General features: G+C 51.3%; 1 protein-coding gene across 1 annotated transcript in view; it reads left to right on the top strand.

Annotated features, from left to right (window-relative positions):
- Positions 1 to 13,701, top strand: part of TNXB (tenascin XB) — a 70,975-nt gene that overhangs the window by 34,449 nt on the left and 22,825 nt on the right. The window contains 11 exon segments of the mRNA XM_049765188.1: positions 28 to 39; positions 5,252 to 5,545; positions 6,629 to 6,928; positions 8,068 to 8,109; positions 8,112 to 8,269; positions 8,272 to 8,317; positions 8,320 to 8,346; positions 8,649 to 8,948; positions 10,130 to 10,465; positions 10,802 to 11,125; positions 11,463 to 11,798. Coding sequence (XP_049621145.1) covers positions 28 to 39; positions 5,252 to 5,545; positions 6,629 to 6,928; positions 8,068 to 8,109; positions 8,112 to 8,269; positions 8,272 to 8,317; positions 8,320 to 8,346; positions 8,649 to 8,948; positions 10,130 to 10,465; positions 10,802 to 11,125; positions 11,463 to 11,798 — 2,175 coding nt within the window.

Below are 13,701 nucleotides of genomic sequence, written 5' to 3'. Positions count from 1 at the left end.
GAGCTCTACACTGCTCAAGCCTCCCAGCTCCAAGGATGGGCTCCCTGCACTCACCTCAGGTCCCCTTCTGGGCCTCCCCTTTATGTCCTTCTCTCAGGACTACGGGGCCCTCATATACTCTGTGTCTCCTTAGATTCAGAGGAAGAACCCCCCACAGAAATGGAAAACACCTCAAGCCCCACAGAAACCATCATGGAGCCCCCCATTGAGCCTGTCCTGGGAGAGCTGACGGTGACAGCATCATCCCCAGATTCGCTGAGCCTCTCCTGGATGGTCCCCCAGGGCCGCTTTGACACCTTCACTGTCCAGTACCAGGATAGTTATGGGCGGCCCCAGTTGGTCCGTGTTGGGGGTGAGGAGCGTGAGGTGACTGTGCAGGGCCTGGAGCCAGGGCGCAAGTACAAGATGAACCTGTATGGGCTCCACGAGGGGCGTCGTGTGGGCCCTGTGTCTACTGTGGGTGTGACTGGTGAGTGAGGGGGTACTACATGCTTGGGGAGTCTCTAAACTGTCCCTAGCGAACCAAGGGGTCTCCTGATCGGGAAGGGCTCTGGGAGATGTGCTGGGTTCCTACAGCTCCCCAATGTCTCAGCATGCTGAGCTCCACACTGCTCAAGCCTCCCTGCTCCAAGGATGAGCTCCTCGCACTCACCTCAGGTCCTCAGGGCCTCCCTACCTCAGGGCCTCCCTTTTATGTCCTTCTCTCAGGGCTCTGGGACCCTCATACATTCTGTGTCTCCTCAGATTCAGAGAAAGAACCCCCCAGAGAGATGGAAAGCACCCCAAGCCCCACAGAAGCCATCGTGGAGCCCCCTGAGGAGCCTGTCCTGGGAGAGCTGACAGTGACAGGTTCATCCTCAGATTCGCTGAGCCTCTCCTGGACGGTCCCCCAGGGCCACTTTGACAGCTTCACTGTCCAGTACAAGGACAGTTATGGGCGGCCCCAGCTGGTGCGTGTTGGTGGCGAGGAGCGTGAGGTGACCGTGCAGGGCCTGGAGCCGGGGCGCAAGTACAAGATGAACCTGTACGGGCTGCATGAGGGGCGGCGTGTGGGCCCTGTGTTCACCGTGGGCATGACTGGTGAGTGAGAAGCTGTTTCTTCTGGTGTCCAGCCTTCCTATGGCTATAGCTCTGCCTAGCCAGATGTGACCACTACACAAACCTTCTTACTTGGGAAAGATCTAGAAAGAGCAATTCACAGGAGTTGTGTCACAATCAGCTGCTTGACTGAGAAAGTTTTAAACTCTACACTTTCTTTGCCTTGGACTGCAGTACATCTAGCTCATAGAACTATTGGGAGAAGATAGTGAGTTACGAAGCACTAAGCAGTTTTTTTTTTTTCAGGGGGTGGAAATACAGAGACATTTTACGGGGGTTAAGATACTTGACTTGTATGCAGCTACCCCAGTTTGATCCACAGCACTATAGATGATCTCCAGGGCATTGGCTGGAGTGACTCCTAAGTACTCCAGGGGTAATCTTTGTGCTTGCTGGCTGTGCCACTCCCCATCGCAAACATCAAAAAACAAAGCATTAGGGTCTGGAGCAATAACTCAATGGTTTGTGTTCTTGGTTTGTGTTCTGGGAAACTGGGTTCAACCCCTGGCACCGCATGTTCCCCTGAGCATATGTGTGAGGGACACTTGAGGAGTGTCAGGAATCCAGTACCCCTGGGTGTGGCTCAAAAACAAAAGGGAGAAAGAAACAAAATAAATTAAAGCCCTGCCCATGGGGCTGACAAGGAGTAAACTGGCTGTCAATGTTTACTGCCCGATTGATATAATTGTCCTTTCTCTCGGTTGGTCTGATTTTTTTTAAACGTTAGTAAGTTATGAGACTGGCTTCTTCATCAGCATGTGGAAATGTTTATTTCCACCTTTCTTTTTTTTTTTTTTTTTTTGGTTTTTGGGCCACACCCTGTGACGCTCAGGGGTTACTCCTGGCTATGCGCTCAGAAGTTGCTCCTGGCTTCTTGGGGGACCATATGGGACGCCGGGGGATCGAACCGCGGTCCGTCCTAGGCTAGCGCAGGCAAGGCAAAGGCACCTTACCTCCAGAGCCACCGCCCGGCCCCATATTTCCACCTTTCAGTGAGAAGGGTGTCACTCTGGTTTCCTGGGGCACCCTAAAGACTAGCCTGAGCACCTCCTTTCCAGGGCCTCTTTATGAGGGCGCTGGGCCCAGACAGAGCTGCTGCCTGCCCATGTGGGAAAGAGAAGATGCACGGAAACAGAGACTTCTCTGTTCCAATGAGTTTTACTCTATAAACTTAAAGCAGAAGGAACAGATTCATTTCCAAATCACTGTTTCTGAACCTTCACACAGACCAACCTCACAGACACTTAAGTTCCGGACTCTTCCACTCCCAGTTTCCTTTGCCTCTGTCAGCCCTAGGAGAAGGTTGTAAAGGAAAGCCCCCCACACACACACCCTGTGTCGCTGTAAGGGAAATAGATGTTAGGAAGAGGCCGTGTCAGGCCAGAACAAGGTGCCTGGGTATCTTCTGCAATGATTTGGGACATTTTCTCTGTCCTGGAGACAACACTGGCATGTGAAGCCCCGTCCTACCTCCCAATAGAGGCAGTGTCAGCAATGGATGGAGTGGGGGCACAGATGGTGTTTGGGAATCTGGGAGTTCCATTTCCTGTGTACCCCATTCTTAGCTGTGTAATCTTGAAAAAATTATGTTCCCTCCAGAACCTCAGGTCCCTTATCCTCAAGATAGAAAAGTGTTTGGAGTGGAGGGGGGAAGGGAAGTGGAGCGATAGTACAGCAGATAGGATGACTTTTGCCTTGTACATGGCCAAACCAAATTTTATTCCCAGCATCCCATATTGTCCCCTGAGTGCAGAGCCAAGAGTAACTTCTAAGTCAAAAGCACTGCTGGGTGTGGGCCTACTCCCAAAGGATAGAGAAAGCAGCACCCATCCTCTAGTGCAGTACTAGAGGTAGTGACAAACACACACTTGGTTAGTCTCATGCTCTGATCATAACTTCCCGCAGAAAATTCACTATGTATCTGATCAAATACAGGAGTTTGTAATAGTGGGACCTCAGCAAGAATACATTTTACCACTGAGAACATGCTCAACTAATACTGGATATTGGAAAAGGGGATGTTTCCAAGTGGAGCTTAAGAGACCAAGGGTCGTTCCTGGCAACACTCTGGCAACTGTACTGGAAACATTAATGCTAGTGTCCAGCCATGCAGCACCACTCAAGCCCAGCAGTGCTTGGGGTCAAAGTACCTGGTGGTGCTTTGGGGTAGAGTGGCTATGAGGTAGTAGCAATTGAATTCAGGTTCATATGTATGCAAAATATGTGTTCCTAACACCCCTGAGTTATCCTGCTGGCCTTGGATATTTTAAAGCCTATACTTTTTATGAGGGAAAAGAGTGTATTGTTCTTCCTAGAGCAGCAAAGTAACAGAGCAGCCGGGAGTCCAGGAGGTAACAAAAGGGTTGTGCTGCATCCTCGCTAGAAGTGCGTGCTGCTAGTTAGAAGCTTTTCCAAATTGGAAAAGGATCCTCCTCTTCTTGCACCACAGAACTATTCTCTCACTTTACCCAGTGAAGCCAACCACCAACAAAAAGTCTGGCTGTAAAGGACCCTTTCTCTCCCTCATGGAAAGAGGGATGGAACGGGTAAAGAAACAGCAGGAAACGGATGTGGCAGAGCTAACAAAGCTGGAAGGGTGGAAGGCGGGTGAGCCAAGAGCTGAACTGGCCTGCAGGGAGCCCCATATTTTGTTCACTCAGCAGCCCCCTGCCTATGTCCCTGCTCCACTCACTTTAGTCTTCTTACCAGCCTGGTTATTTTTTTCTTCTCTTTTTGCCTGCTATCCCTATTCCATTTACTTTCATCATGTTACCAACCTGATTTTTTCCCTCTTTTTTCAAATAAAGATATTTGATTTTAACTTTTTATTTTAGGCACCATAATTTGCAGTGCTGATAATGATGGGTTTCATGAATATGACATTCTAACATCACAGCCTGCTTCTTCAGTAGGTTTCTTGTAGTCTTGTCCTCCCACAGGAGCCAGAGAAACCAGTTCTTGGGAACACCACCTGCCCAGCCACCCCTCTCCACAATTGCCTCTTGGGGCCTCTTCCCTTTCCAGATTGGAGCAACGAGACCTCAGACTTTCAGCTTCTGACCATAGGCTTTCCCAGTTCAGACATGCAGGCCCCCCCCACCTCCACCTCACTCAGTGTCCCACATGCCACAGCCTCCCCAGGGAAAAGCTCCTCACAGAGCTCAGGTTCAAGCTCGCTCATGTTGGGTACCCAGGCACAGTGTGGAGCCTGTTAGTGGACCAATGGTAATGGAAATTGTGGTGCAAAGCCAAGGCCAGTGTGTGTGTTGGGAAGTGGGCAGGAAGGGGCAGGAAAAAAGCCTGGGAAGGGAGAGAACAAGCCTGTGGGCCTTTGAGGCAAGCAGGAAGGTACCCCAGAGTTACGGGCTGACTCTGTAAACAGGGGGAGCCTTGAGTGGGGTAAAAGGGGAGGTGAAGGTGTGGGTCCAGGTGGCTGCAGAACTTGACTTCCACGGTGGCCAAGGTGGAAACTGTGTGAGTTGTCAGCTCTGACTAAGGTGTCACGGGGGCACAGAGTGGAGAAGTGATGGGGAGGAGGGTTTGGAGATTAGGGAGAGGATGGGAAGGGCAGATAAATGTAAGCTCACAGGCTTCCTTGCAGGTCCCATGTGGGCTGTGACCTCTGGGTGCCTCTGTGCAGCCTCGTTAGGAGGCTGTGGAGGAGCAAGTGTGGGGAGCCCTTGAGCACATTTTTTTTTTTGGCTACACTTATCTATGTTCAGGGCTTACTACTGGTTCTGCACTCAGAGATAACTCCTGGCAGGATTTGGGGGGGCTAAATGGGGAGTAAGGCAAGTGCCTTACCAGCTATATTATCACTCTGGCTCCTCTGTTTTGAATCTGTTGAGTTTAAGACCCCCATTCAGCACCCATAGAAGATGCTAAGCAACCAAGAACGGGGGGTGGGGGGGGTCTGACACAGAGGTCAGAACAGGGACGGGAGATGGGGAGCCAGTGTCACAGGCATGGACGTGCTGACACTGTCCTGGCTCTACATGTCCTGGCAGAGATTTAGAAAAGGGACTTTGGTCAGAGAGAGGTCACCAATCTGTGTGACTTTAGATCGGGAACACCTCCTGGGGTGTCCCACAAACATGGACAAAGAGGGCCCCTTCTCACAGCATGTCTCCTCTATCCTTTCTTTCCCAACCAGAAGAGATTCCTCCAGCCACAGAGTCCCCCCGGAAGCCACAGCTGGGGGAGCTGATCGTGACAGATGTGACCCCCAACTCTGTGGACCTTGCGTGGACAGTTGCTGAGGGCCAGTTCGACTCCTTTGTGGTCCAGTACAAGGACAAGGATGGGTTGTCGCAGATGATTCAGGTAGCCCAAGACCAGCTTGAGGTCACCATCCCAGGCCTGGAGCCTGCGCACACATACACGATGAACTTGTATGGGCTGACTGAGGGGCAGCATGTGGGCCCCCTCGCTGTGGTGGCCATAACAGGTGAGTGAGGGGCCACAACTTTTCCCAGAGTCCCTCTCCCCACAGATGCTTTTGGGTCCTGCCTAAGTGACCTCACAGATTCTTTCAGGACTACAGACATTGACTCCTGGGCTGGTTCCCTGAACTGGAACTTCTTGCCCTTCAGTCCCCATCTCCAAAACCCCCTCCCTGACCTCCACTTCCTCCTATCTGCCTAAACCCAGCTGCAGACTGTCTCTCTCTCTCCTCTTTGTCACAGATGTTTCCTCCCTTCCTGTCACAGACTGCCCTGCTGTGACTTGGACAGGATTGTCACTCCCCCCCCACCATGACCCTTTTTAATTTGGGTTAAATGACATATAGTTCTTGGACCCAGCACTCTGGCCCTTCTCCAAGAACTACCCCCATTCTTGCCTCCCAGCTTCAGTCCCCCCTCCCACCTGCTTGGGCACTGCAATATCCCATTGTTTTTTGGCTTATGCTTCTCTCAGATAAGTGCTTTAGAATCTATTAAGTTTATTAAGGAAACTATACAGCTATACACTCACCTTTGGGGGGTTTATTTGAGGGCCATTCCCAGCAATATTCACTCAGGTCATATTCCTGCCTCTGTGCTCAGAGGTCACCTGGTGAGGCTTGGGTAAGAATAGTGGTTGGGCTTGGCCACTCACAGGGTACATGCCTTAACCCCTATGCTATCTCTCCATCCCACTTTTTAGTTCAAGTATATGGCTTAGATCAAGGCCTCCTTTGATACATTATGTAACAAGACTTAGTGGCGTGTGTGAGAATTTCCTATTCTTAGAAGTGAGGAGGGTAAACAGTACTTTCAAGTTTCAGCAGTAAACTCTTAAAGCCTCATAAAAATATTTGTGTTTCCTCTTGGCGACAAAGTCACAAGTACTGTTGGTCCCTATCCTTGGCTTTCTGAGTTCATCATGGAAGGATAAGGAATATTTCACGTAGATATCAAGCATGAGTTGGGGGAGGAAGACAGGGGTTTATAACTTGCTCAGTGGGCTGAGGAGGCTCAGGACACTTGAGCCAAGAGCCTTGGGAAAGCTGCTCCCTCCAAATCTTAACCATGTTTCTTGGTCTCCCCAGCTCCACTTCCTCCAACTGTAGCCACTGAAATCCTCCAGAAGCCCCTCCTAGGCGAGCTGAAAGTGATCAGTGTGACCCCAGACTCTGTGGGCCTCTCATGGATAGTCCCCCAAGGTGAATTCGATTCCTTCGTGGTACAGTACAAGGACAGGGATGGGCAGGTTCAGATGGTGCCTGTGGCTGCAGACCAGCGCGAAGTCATCGTCCCCGGCCTGGAGCCCAATAGGAAATACAAGTTCATGCTCTTTGGCATCGAGGATGGGAAGCGACGAAGCCCTGTCTCTGTGGAGGCAAAGACAGGTGAGACAACCCCACACCTGGGGCCCCAGGCATCTTGCCCCTCTTTATCCTAGCTGATCACTCCCCTTTGCCCACCTCCATCACTTTATGGAAAGCCTAGAATGCACCACCAGGGGTAGCTGAGAGCCGGAATTATGGGGTTATTTTCTAGGTTGCTCCATCCACTGATCTTTCCTCTCTTCCAATTATTTCTTCTCCTGGTGAATGGGGAGACTCTGAGACCCCTTCCTGAAAGGACACAGGGAACTGGGGGAGAAAGGTGACGGGGCTGGGAGCTGTCCCATGTCCCTGGTCTGCAAGCCTACCCTGTGAGGCTATCATCCCCTGAGGTGTGCAGTGTCTGCTCTGACTTACCCCTCTGGTTCATTGTGCCCCTTATTATCCTTCCCCAGAGAACTCTTTTCTGTCTTTGCCCCCCTCCTGGAGTCTGGAAACTAGGAGTCAGAAGAGCCCAGGGCTGGCTGCCCAAACAGGCCCCATTTGGCCTAGCCCAGTTGTACCCCTTTCCTGGGGTCCAGTCCAGGCCCTCCCCTGCCCCTAGGGGCTCCCTGTTGCCAGAAATTTCTCGCAATAACAATGCCGTCAGCGTCCGAGCCATCCAGACAGGCAGCAGGCCAGCTCCTTCCCGCCTCGAGAGGCCTCCTTGGGCAGACACCAGATTCTTGCCCTGTCTGAGCGACCCTACTTTATCCTGCCCACCCCACAGGGTGCCTCCACTCCTCCTAGGGCCTTTGACAGCCACCTGGTCACTTCTTCTATTGTCATAACTTCCTCTTTGTCTGCCCTCTATGGGAACCTCTGTCCTTCATGTCTCTAGAACTCTTGGCTTCCCGCGATCAGCACAGCAGGCTCTTCAGTAGAAGTGGATGTTGGGGAGTCCACTGTACCTTGTGGTACCTAGAGAAGGAAGTCTCTAGAAGGCAGAGAGTTAGTTCATCAAGAGAGACAAGAAGTGAACCTGGAGGCAGAAGGCCACTGTTTGTGGGTTCAGTAGGAAGAGGTCAGGCCAGCAGAAGATGATGGATTCATCTGAGGGAAACACTTTTCATTTGGTTAGTTCTGGATTTTTCCATCCCCAGTGGGAGGCAGGCAAAGAGTCATGTGGAAAGAAATAAACACCAGAGACTTTGCTCTGTCAGCTACTCCAGGTGACGCCTGCCTGGGGGCCCCACCCTGCCTAGGGCAACAGACCCCACCCCAATCTAGCTGTGCCTCTCCTGGACAGTACCTGAGGGCCACTTCAACTTCTCTGTGCTTCAGTTCAAGGACAGGGATGGGCCCCTGGTGGTAGCCTTGGAGGATCACCAGTGCTTGGTCGCTGTCAGCCCCCTGGATAGTGGCTGAAAAAAAACAGATTTCTCCTCTACAGCCTCCCTGGCCCCAATCACCACAGCCCCTCTCCACTGACAGCACCACAAGTGAGGGTCACCGCAGGGCTGACACTGCTCAGGAAGTCCCTGGGGGAAGGTGGCATGCTTCCAGCTAGGCCAAGAAGCAGTCACTTATGATCATTCACTTATGATGGCTGTCATCATCTTTGTCCCTTGGCCCCTGCTCCTTGGGCTGGGATTCCTTCTCTACATACCAGCTCACAGCACCATCTTCTCTGGGCATGAGATCCCTGGCCCATCAGTTCTCCTTTCAGACCTCCCTGTCCTGCTCTTTATGGTCACTCAACCTTTTAGAAACAGTTGAGCCACTTCCTGTGTCTCCCTCCCAGAGCCTCGGAGTGATACTGTAATCAATCGTCCCCAAAAACCACTCCTGGGGGAAGAACTGAAGGTGACCAGCGTGACATCGGACACTGTGGGTCTCTCATGGACGGTGCCTGAGGGCCAGTTTGACTCCTTTGTGGTCCAGTACAAGGGCAAGGACGGGCAGCCCCAGGTGGTTTCCGTGGAGGGCCACCTGCGGGAGGTGAGCGTCTCTGGCCTGGACCCTGCCCGCCGCTACAAGCTGCTGCTCTACGGGCTGTACAAGGGCAAGCGTGTGGGGCCCCTGTCTGCCACCGTAACAACTAGTGAGTAACAACCTGGCCCTGCCTTTCCTGTCCCTCACTGCTGCTCTCACTCAATCATGGGACACACACGTGGGTTCTGAGCCTCCTTATTTCACTATTTTATGGAAAGGGGTTTGTTTTATCAAGTGAAATTTCCATACAAGGACTAGAAAAATAATAGAACTGGTAGGGCACTTGCCTTGTACACAGCCAACCTGTATTCAATCCCCAGCACCATATATGGTTCTCCAAGTCCCGCCAGGAGTGATCTCTCTGAGCTCGAGCCAGGAGTATGCCCTGAGCACAGATTAGTGTGGTCCAGAAACAAAATAAAAATTTGCGATACAAGGGCCCGAAGAGATAGCATAGTGGCGTTTGCCTTGCAAGCAACCGATCCAAGGACCAAAGGTGGTTGGTTCAAATCCCGGTGTCCCATATGGTCCCCCGGGCCTGCCAGGAGCTATTTCTGAGCAGAGAGCCAGGAGTAACCCCTGAGCACCGCCGGGTGTGGCCCAAAAAACCAAAAAAAAAAAAAATTTGCAATACAATAAGGTACAAATTGAGATTCAGCAAATACTAAGTCATGAAACCATGACTGAGATACAAAATACTTTCCCCTGTCCCAAAAGTTCTCTATTTGCTATCAGTCAATTCCCTCACACCATCCCATCCCACCACTGATAATTTTCCATTGTTATAACTTTGCATTTTGGGGAGAGAGAAGTGGGCCATACCTAGCTGTAGATTATTCCTGGCAGGGGTTGGAGGCGGGGGGGCCATATGTAGTTTCTGGGATTGAACTGGAGTCAGTGTGTGCAGGACAAGAGCTTACACCTCTGTATATCTGAGCCTATAATTTTGCCTTTTTTAGGCATTTCATTTAGTAGAATCAGACAGGCAATACATATAACTCCGTGTTGTCTCCTTGCACTCGGCATACAGGTTTTAAAACTTGTTATTACCAGGCCAAGAGATTAGTACAGTGGCCAGAGAACATGCATACCACGTGCTAACCCAGGTACAATTCCTGGTACTACATGAACCCTCAGGCACCACTGGTGCAGACCCAAAGGTACCCAAGCACTGCTGCGTATGAGCTGGAATTCCTAGTGCTGCAGTGCCCAAGTAGGTTCCCCTCTGGGCCTCCCCTATTCTGTCGTTCTTCCAGGATCATGAAACCCTCATATACTCTGTCTCCTCAGATTCAGAGGAAGAGCCCCCCACAGAGATGGAAAGCACCCCAAGCCCCACAGAAGCCATCATGGAGCCACCTGAGGAGCCTATTTTGGGGGAGCTGACAGTGACAGGATCATCACCTGACTCACTGAGCCTCTCCTGGATGGTCCCCCAGGGCCGCTTTGACAGCTTCACTATCCAGTACCAGGATAGTTATGGGCGGCCCCAGCTGGTGCGTGTTGGTGGCGAGGAGCGTGAGGTGACCATGCAGGGCCTGGAGCCGGGGCGCAAATACAAGATGAATCTGTATGGGCTGCATGAGGGGCGTCGTGTGGGCCCCATGTCCATCGTGGGCATAACTGGTGAGTGAGTTTGGGGAGTCTCTAGGATGAATCTAGAGGGAATATCATGTTGTCTTTGGACCTGGGTGAGTGGGGTGTGGGAGCCCATTTGGTCCTTGGTTCTCTCTGGGGTTCCCAGAAGATTGAGGAGTCCTTCTGTAGAGGGAAGGGGCTCTGGGAGCTGTGCTCAGTCTACTCAGCTCCCCAATGTCCCAGCATGCACTGAGCAAGCCTCCTTGCTCTAAGAATGGGCTCCCTGCATTCACCTCCGGTCCCCATCTGGGTCTCCCCTTCTCTATCATTCTCCCAGGGTCATGGGGGCCCTCATGCACTGTGTCTCCTCAGATTCAGAGAAAGAACCCCCCAGAGAGATGGAAAGCACCCCAAGCCCTACAGAAGCCAACACGGAGCCCCCTGAGGAGCCTGTCCTAGGGGAGCTGAAAGTGACAGGTTCATCCCCAGATTCACTGAGCCTCTCCTGGACGGTCCCCCAGGGCCACTTTGACAGCTTCACTGTCCAATACAAGGACAGTTATGGGCGGCCCCAGCTGGTGCGTGTTGGGGGCGAGGAGCGTGAGGTGACCGTGCAGGGCCTGGAGCCGGGGCGCAAGTACAAGATGAACCTGTATGGGCTGCACAAGGGGCGTCATGTGGGCCCCATTTTCATCGTAGGCATGACAGGTGAATGAGGAGGTATCAGGGGTTTGGGGAATCTTTAGGCTGACCCCAGAGGGAGGACCATGCTGTCTCTGGGCCTGGGTGAGTGGGGTGGGGAAGCCCCTCTGGTCCTTGGTTCTCTGAGGACTGAGGGGGTCCTCCTAGATAGGGAAGGGTCTCTGGGAGCTGTGCTGGGTCCCCTCAGCTTGCCTGAGGCCCCAAACCACTGAACTGTGCACTAAGCAGGCCTCCCTGCTTCAAGTATAGGTTCTCCACACCCAACTCAGGGCTCCATCTGGGCTTCCCATTCTCCATCCTTCTTCCAAGGTCATGTGGACCCTCATGCACTATGTCTCTTCAGATTCAGAAGAAGAATCTCCCACAGAGATGGAAAGCACCCCAACCCCCACAGAGGCCATCACAGAGCCCCCCAAGGAGCCTGTCTTAGGGGAGCTGACAGTGACAGGATCTTCCCCAGACTCGCTGAGCCTCTCCTGGACGGTCCCCCAGGGCCGCTTTGACAGCTTCACTGTCCAGTACAAGGATAGTTATGGGCGGCCCCAGCTGGTGCGTATTGGGGGCGAGGAGCGTGAGGTGACTGTGCCAGGCCTGGAGCCGGGGCGCAAGTACAAGATGAACCTGTATGGACTGCACGAGGGGCGGCGTGTGGGCCCCATTTCCATCATAGGCATGACCGGTGAGTGTGGGGTTGTGAGCTCTCACGCTTAAGTCTTGGGAAACATCTCATTGGTAGAGCCATTACAGTCTTCTCCACTGGCAACTCAGACATTTTAACCCCAAATCTCTAGCCCACTGATATCTACTTAGCACTTCAGGACCCCATGATGTGGGGTCCATACTCATTTGAGTTTAGTCCTTGAGAGACCAAGGCATGAAGGCAGTGATGTCCTATTCCTTATGTGGCTCTGCTTTTTGTGTTTGTTTTTTGGGTTGCCACACCCAGTGATGCTCAGGGGTTACTCCTGCTTTACGCTCAGAAATTGCTTAGGGGACCATATGGGCTGCTGGGGGATCGAACAGCACTCTGTCCTAAGTCTTCCTGTCCCTGCCCTTCTGGATGAGCGAGATGTGTGGAGTGGTGTGTGAGTGGAGTATGTGATACACGTATGTGTCATATACATGAGATCCCATAGTAATGGTTTCTTTTGTGTCTGCCCTCCTTTATCAACCACATATTTGAGCATCATTTATATTGAAGCACGTAGGGGCATTTCATCCCATTATGTAGGCAAATAGTAATCTGTTATACAAATATATCATTGCAATAATTTCAAACTCATCTCAGGCACTACATGTAAGAAAATAGTATTGGGGCCGGCAAGGTGGCGCTAGAGGTAAGGTGTCTGCCTTGCAAGTGCTAGCCAAGGAAAGAACCACGGTTCGATCCCACGGCGTCCCATATGGTCCCCCAAGCCAGGGGCAATTTCTGAGCACATAGCTGGGAGTAACCCCTGAGCACCAAACGGGTGTGGCCTGAAAAACCAAAAAAAAAAAAAAAGAAAAGAAAAGAAAATAGTATTTGGGGGCTGGATAAATAGCTAGAATGTGCAGCATGTTGAGTTCATCCATGACCATGTATCTTCACACACACACACACACAGACACACACACACACCTTCATTACCACCGCCACCGGGTGTAGCTCTCTTGAGTTCTGAGTACTCCCAGGATGGCACTGGTGGCCCCAGTACCACTGTACCTGAGTAGCATTGCATGACAAAACCCAGCATTAAAATTTATAGCCAGTTGCCAAGTATTGCCGACAGATCCCAAGTTGCTTAGGAGGTCTGCTTCCAAAGGAAAAAGACTATTTTGAAACAACCATGGTGCAATTCTTGTGCCTTTAAAAATAAACCATCTTTAAGACCAGAGAAATATTCCAAGGAGCTGGAGTATGTACTTTACATGCTGAAATTTCCAACATAGTTCCCTAAGCTTTGTCAGGAGTCAACCAGAAGCCTGGGGTAGTCCTGGTCAATGTCAGGTATGGCCCCAGAAATTAAAACATAAACAATAAAGAATTAACTATCCTTCATTAATATAATCACATATGCAGATATCCTTTATGTTTGTAGTATCCCTCAGATATCCATAGAGCCACATGTACTACAGAATCCTGATAGTTTTTGCAATTTGTTGCTGGGATAGTGTTGATTATAACTGTGAGAACTGGGGTTTAAATAGTATGGGGAGGGAGGTCCCTACGAGAATGTAACATTTGAAGAAGACTTCAAGGAATATAACTGTGGATATAACTGTGTAGACATCTGTGAAAGCACATGGGTGAAAGGGTGGCCAGAGCAGGACCCTGAGGCAGGAGGAGTTTGGTGAACCAGGAAAATAGAGTAGGAGTCAGTGACCATAGTTAGAATTGGTTCTTACGGGCCCGGAGAGATGGCACAGTGGTGTTTGCCTTGCAAGCAGCCGATCCAGGACCAAAGGTGGTTGGTTTAATCCCAGTGTCCCATATGGTCCCCTGTGCCTGCCAGGAGCTATTTCTGAGCAGACAGCCAGGAGTAACCCCTGAGCAACGCCGGGTGTGGCCCAAAAACTAAAAAAAAAAAAAAGAATTGGTTCTT

This window comes from Suncus etruscus, chromosome 18 (assembly GCF_024139225.1).
Source record: "Suncus etruscus isolate mSunEtr1 chromosome 18, mSunEtr1.pri.cur, whole genome shotgun sequence".
NCBI lineage: Eukaryota > Metazoa > Chordata > Mammalia > Eulipotyphla > Soricidae > Suncus > Suncus etruscus.
This window is presented reverse-complemented; position numbering and strand designations above follow the sequence as displayed.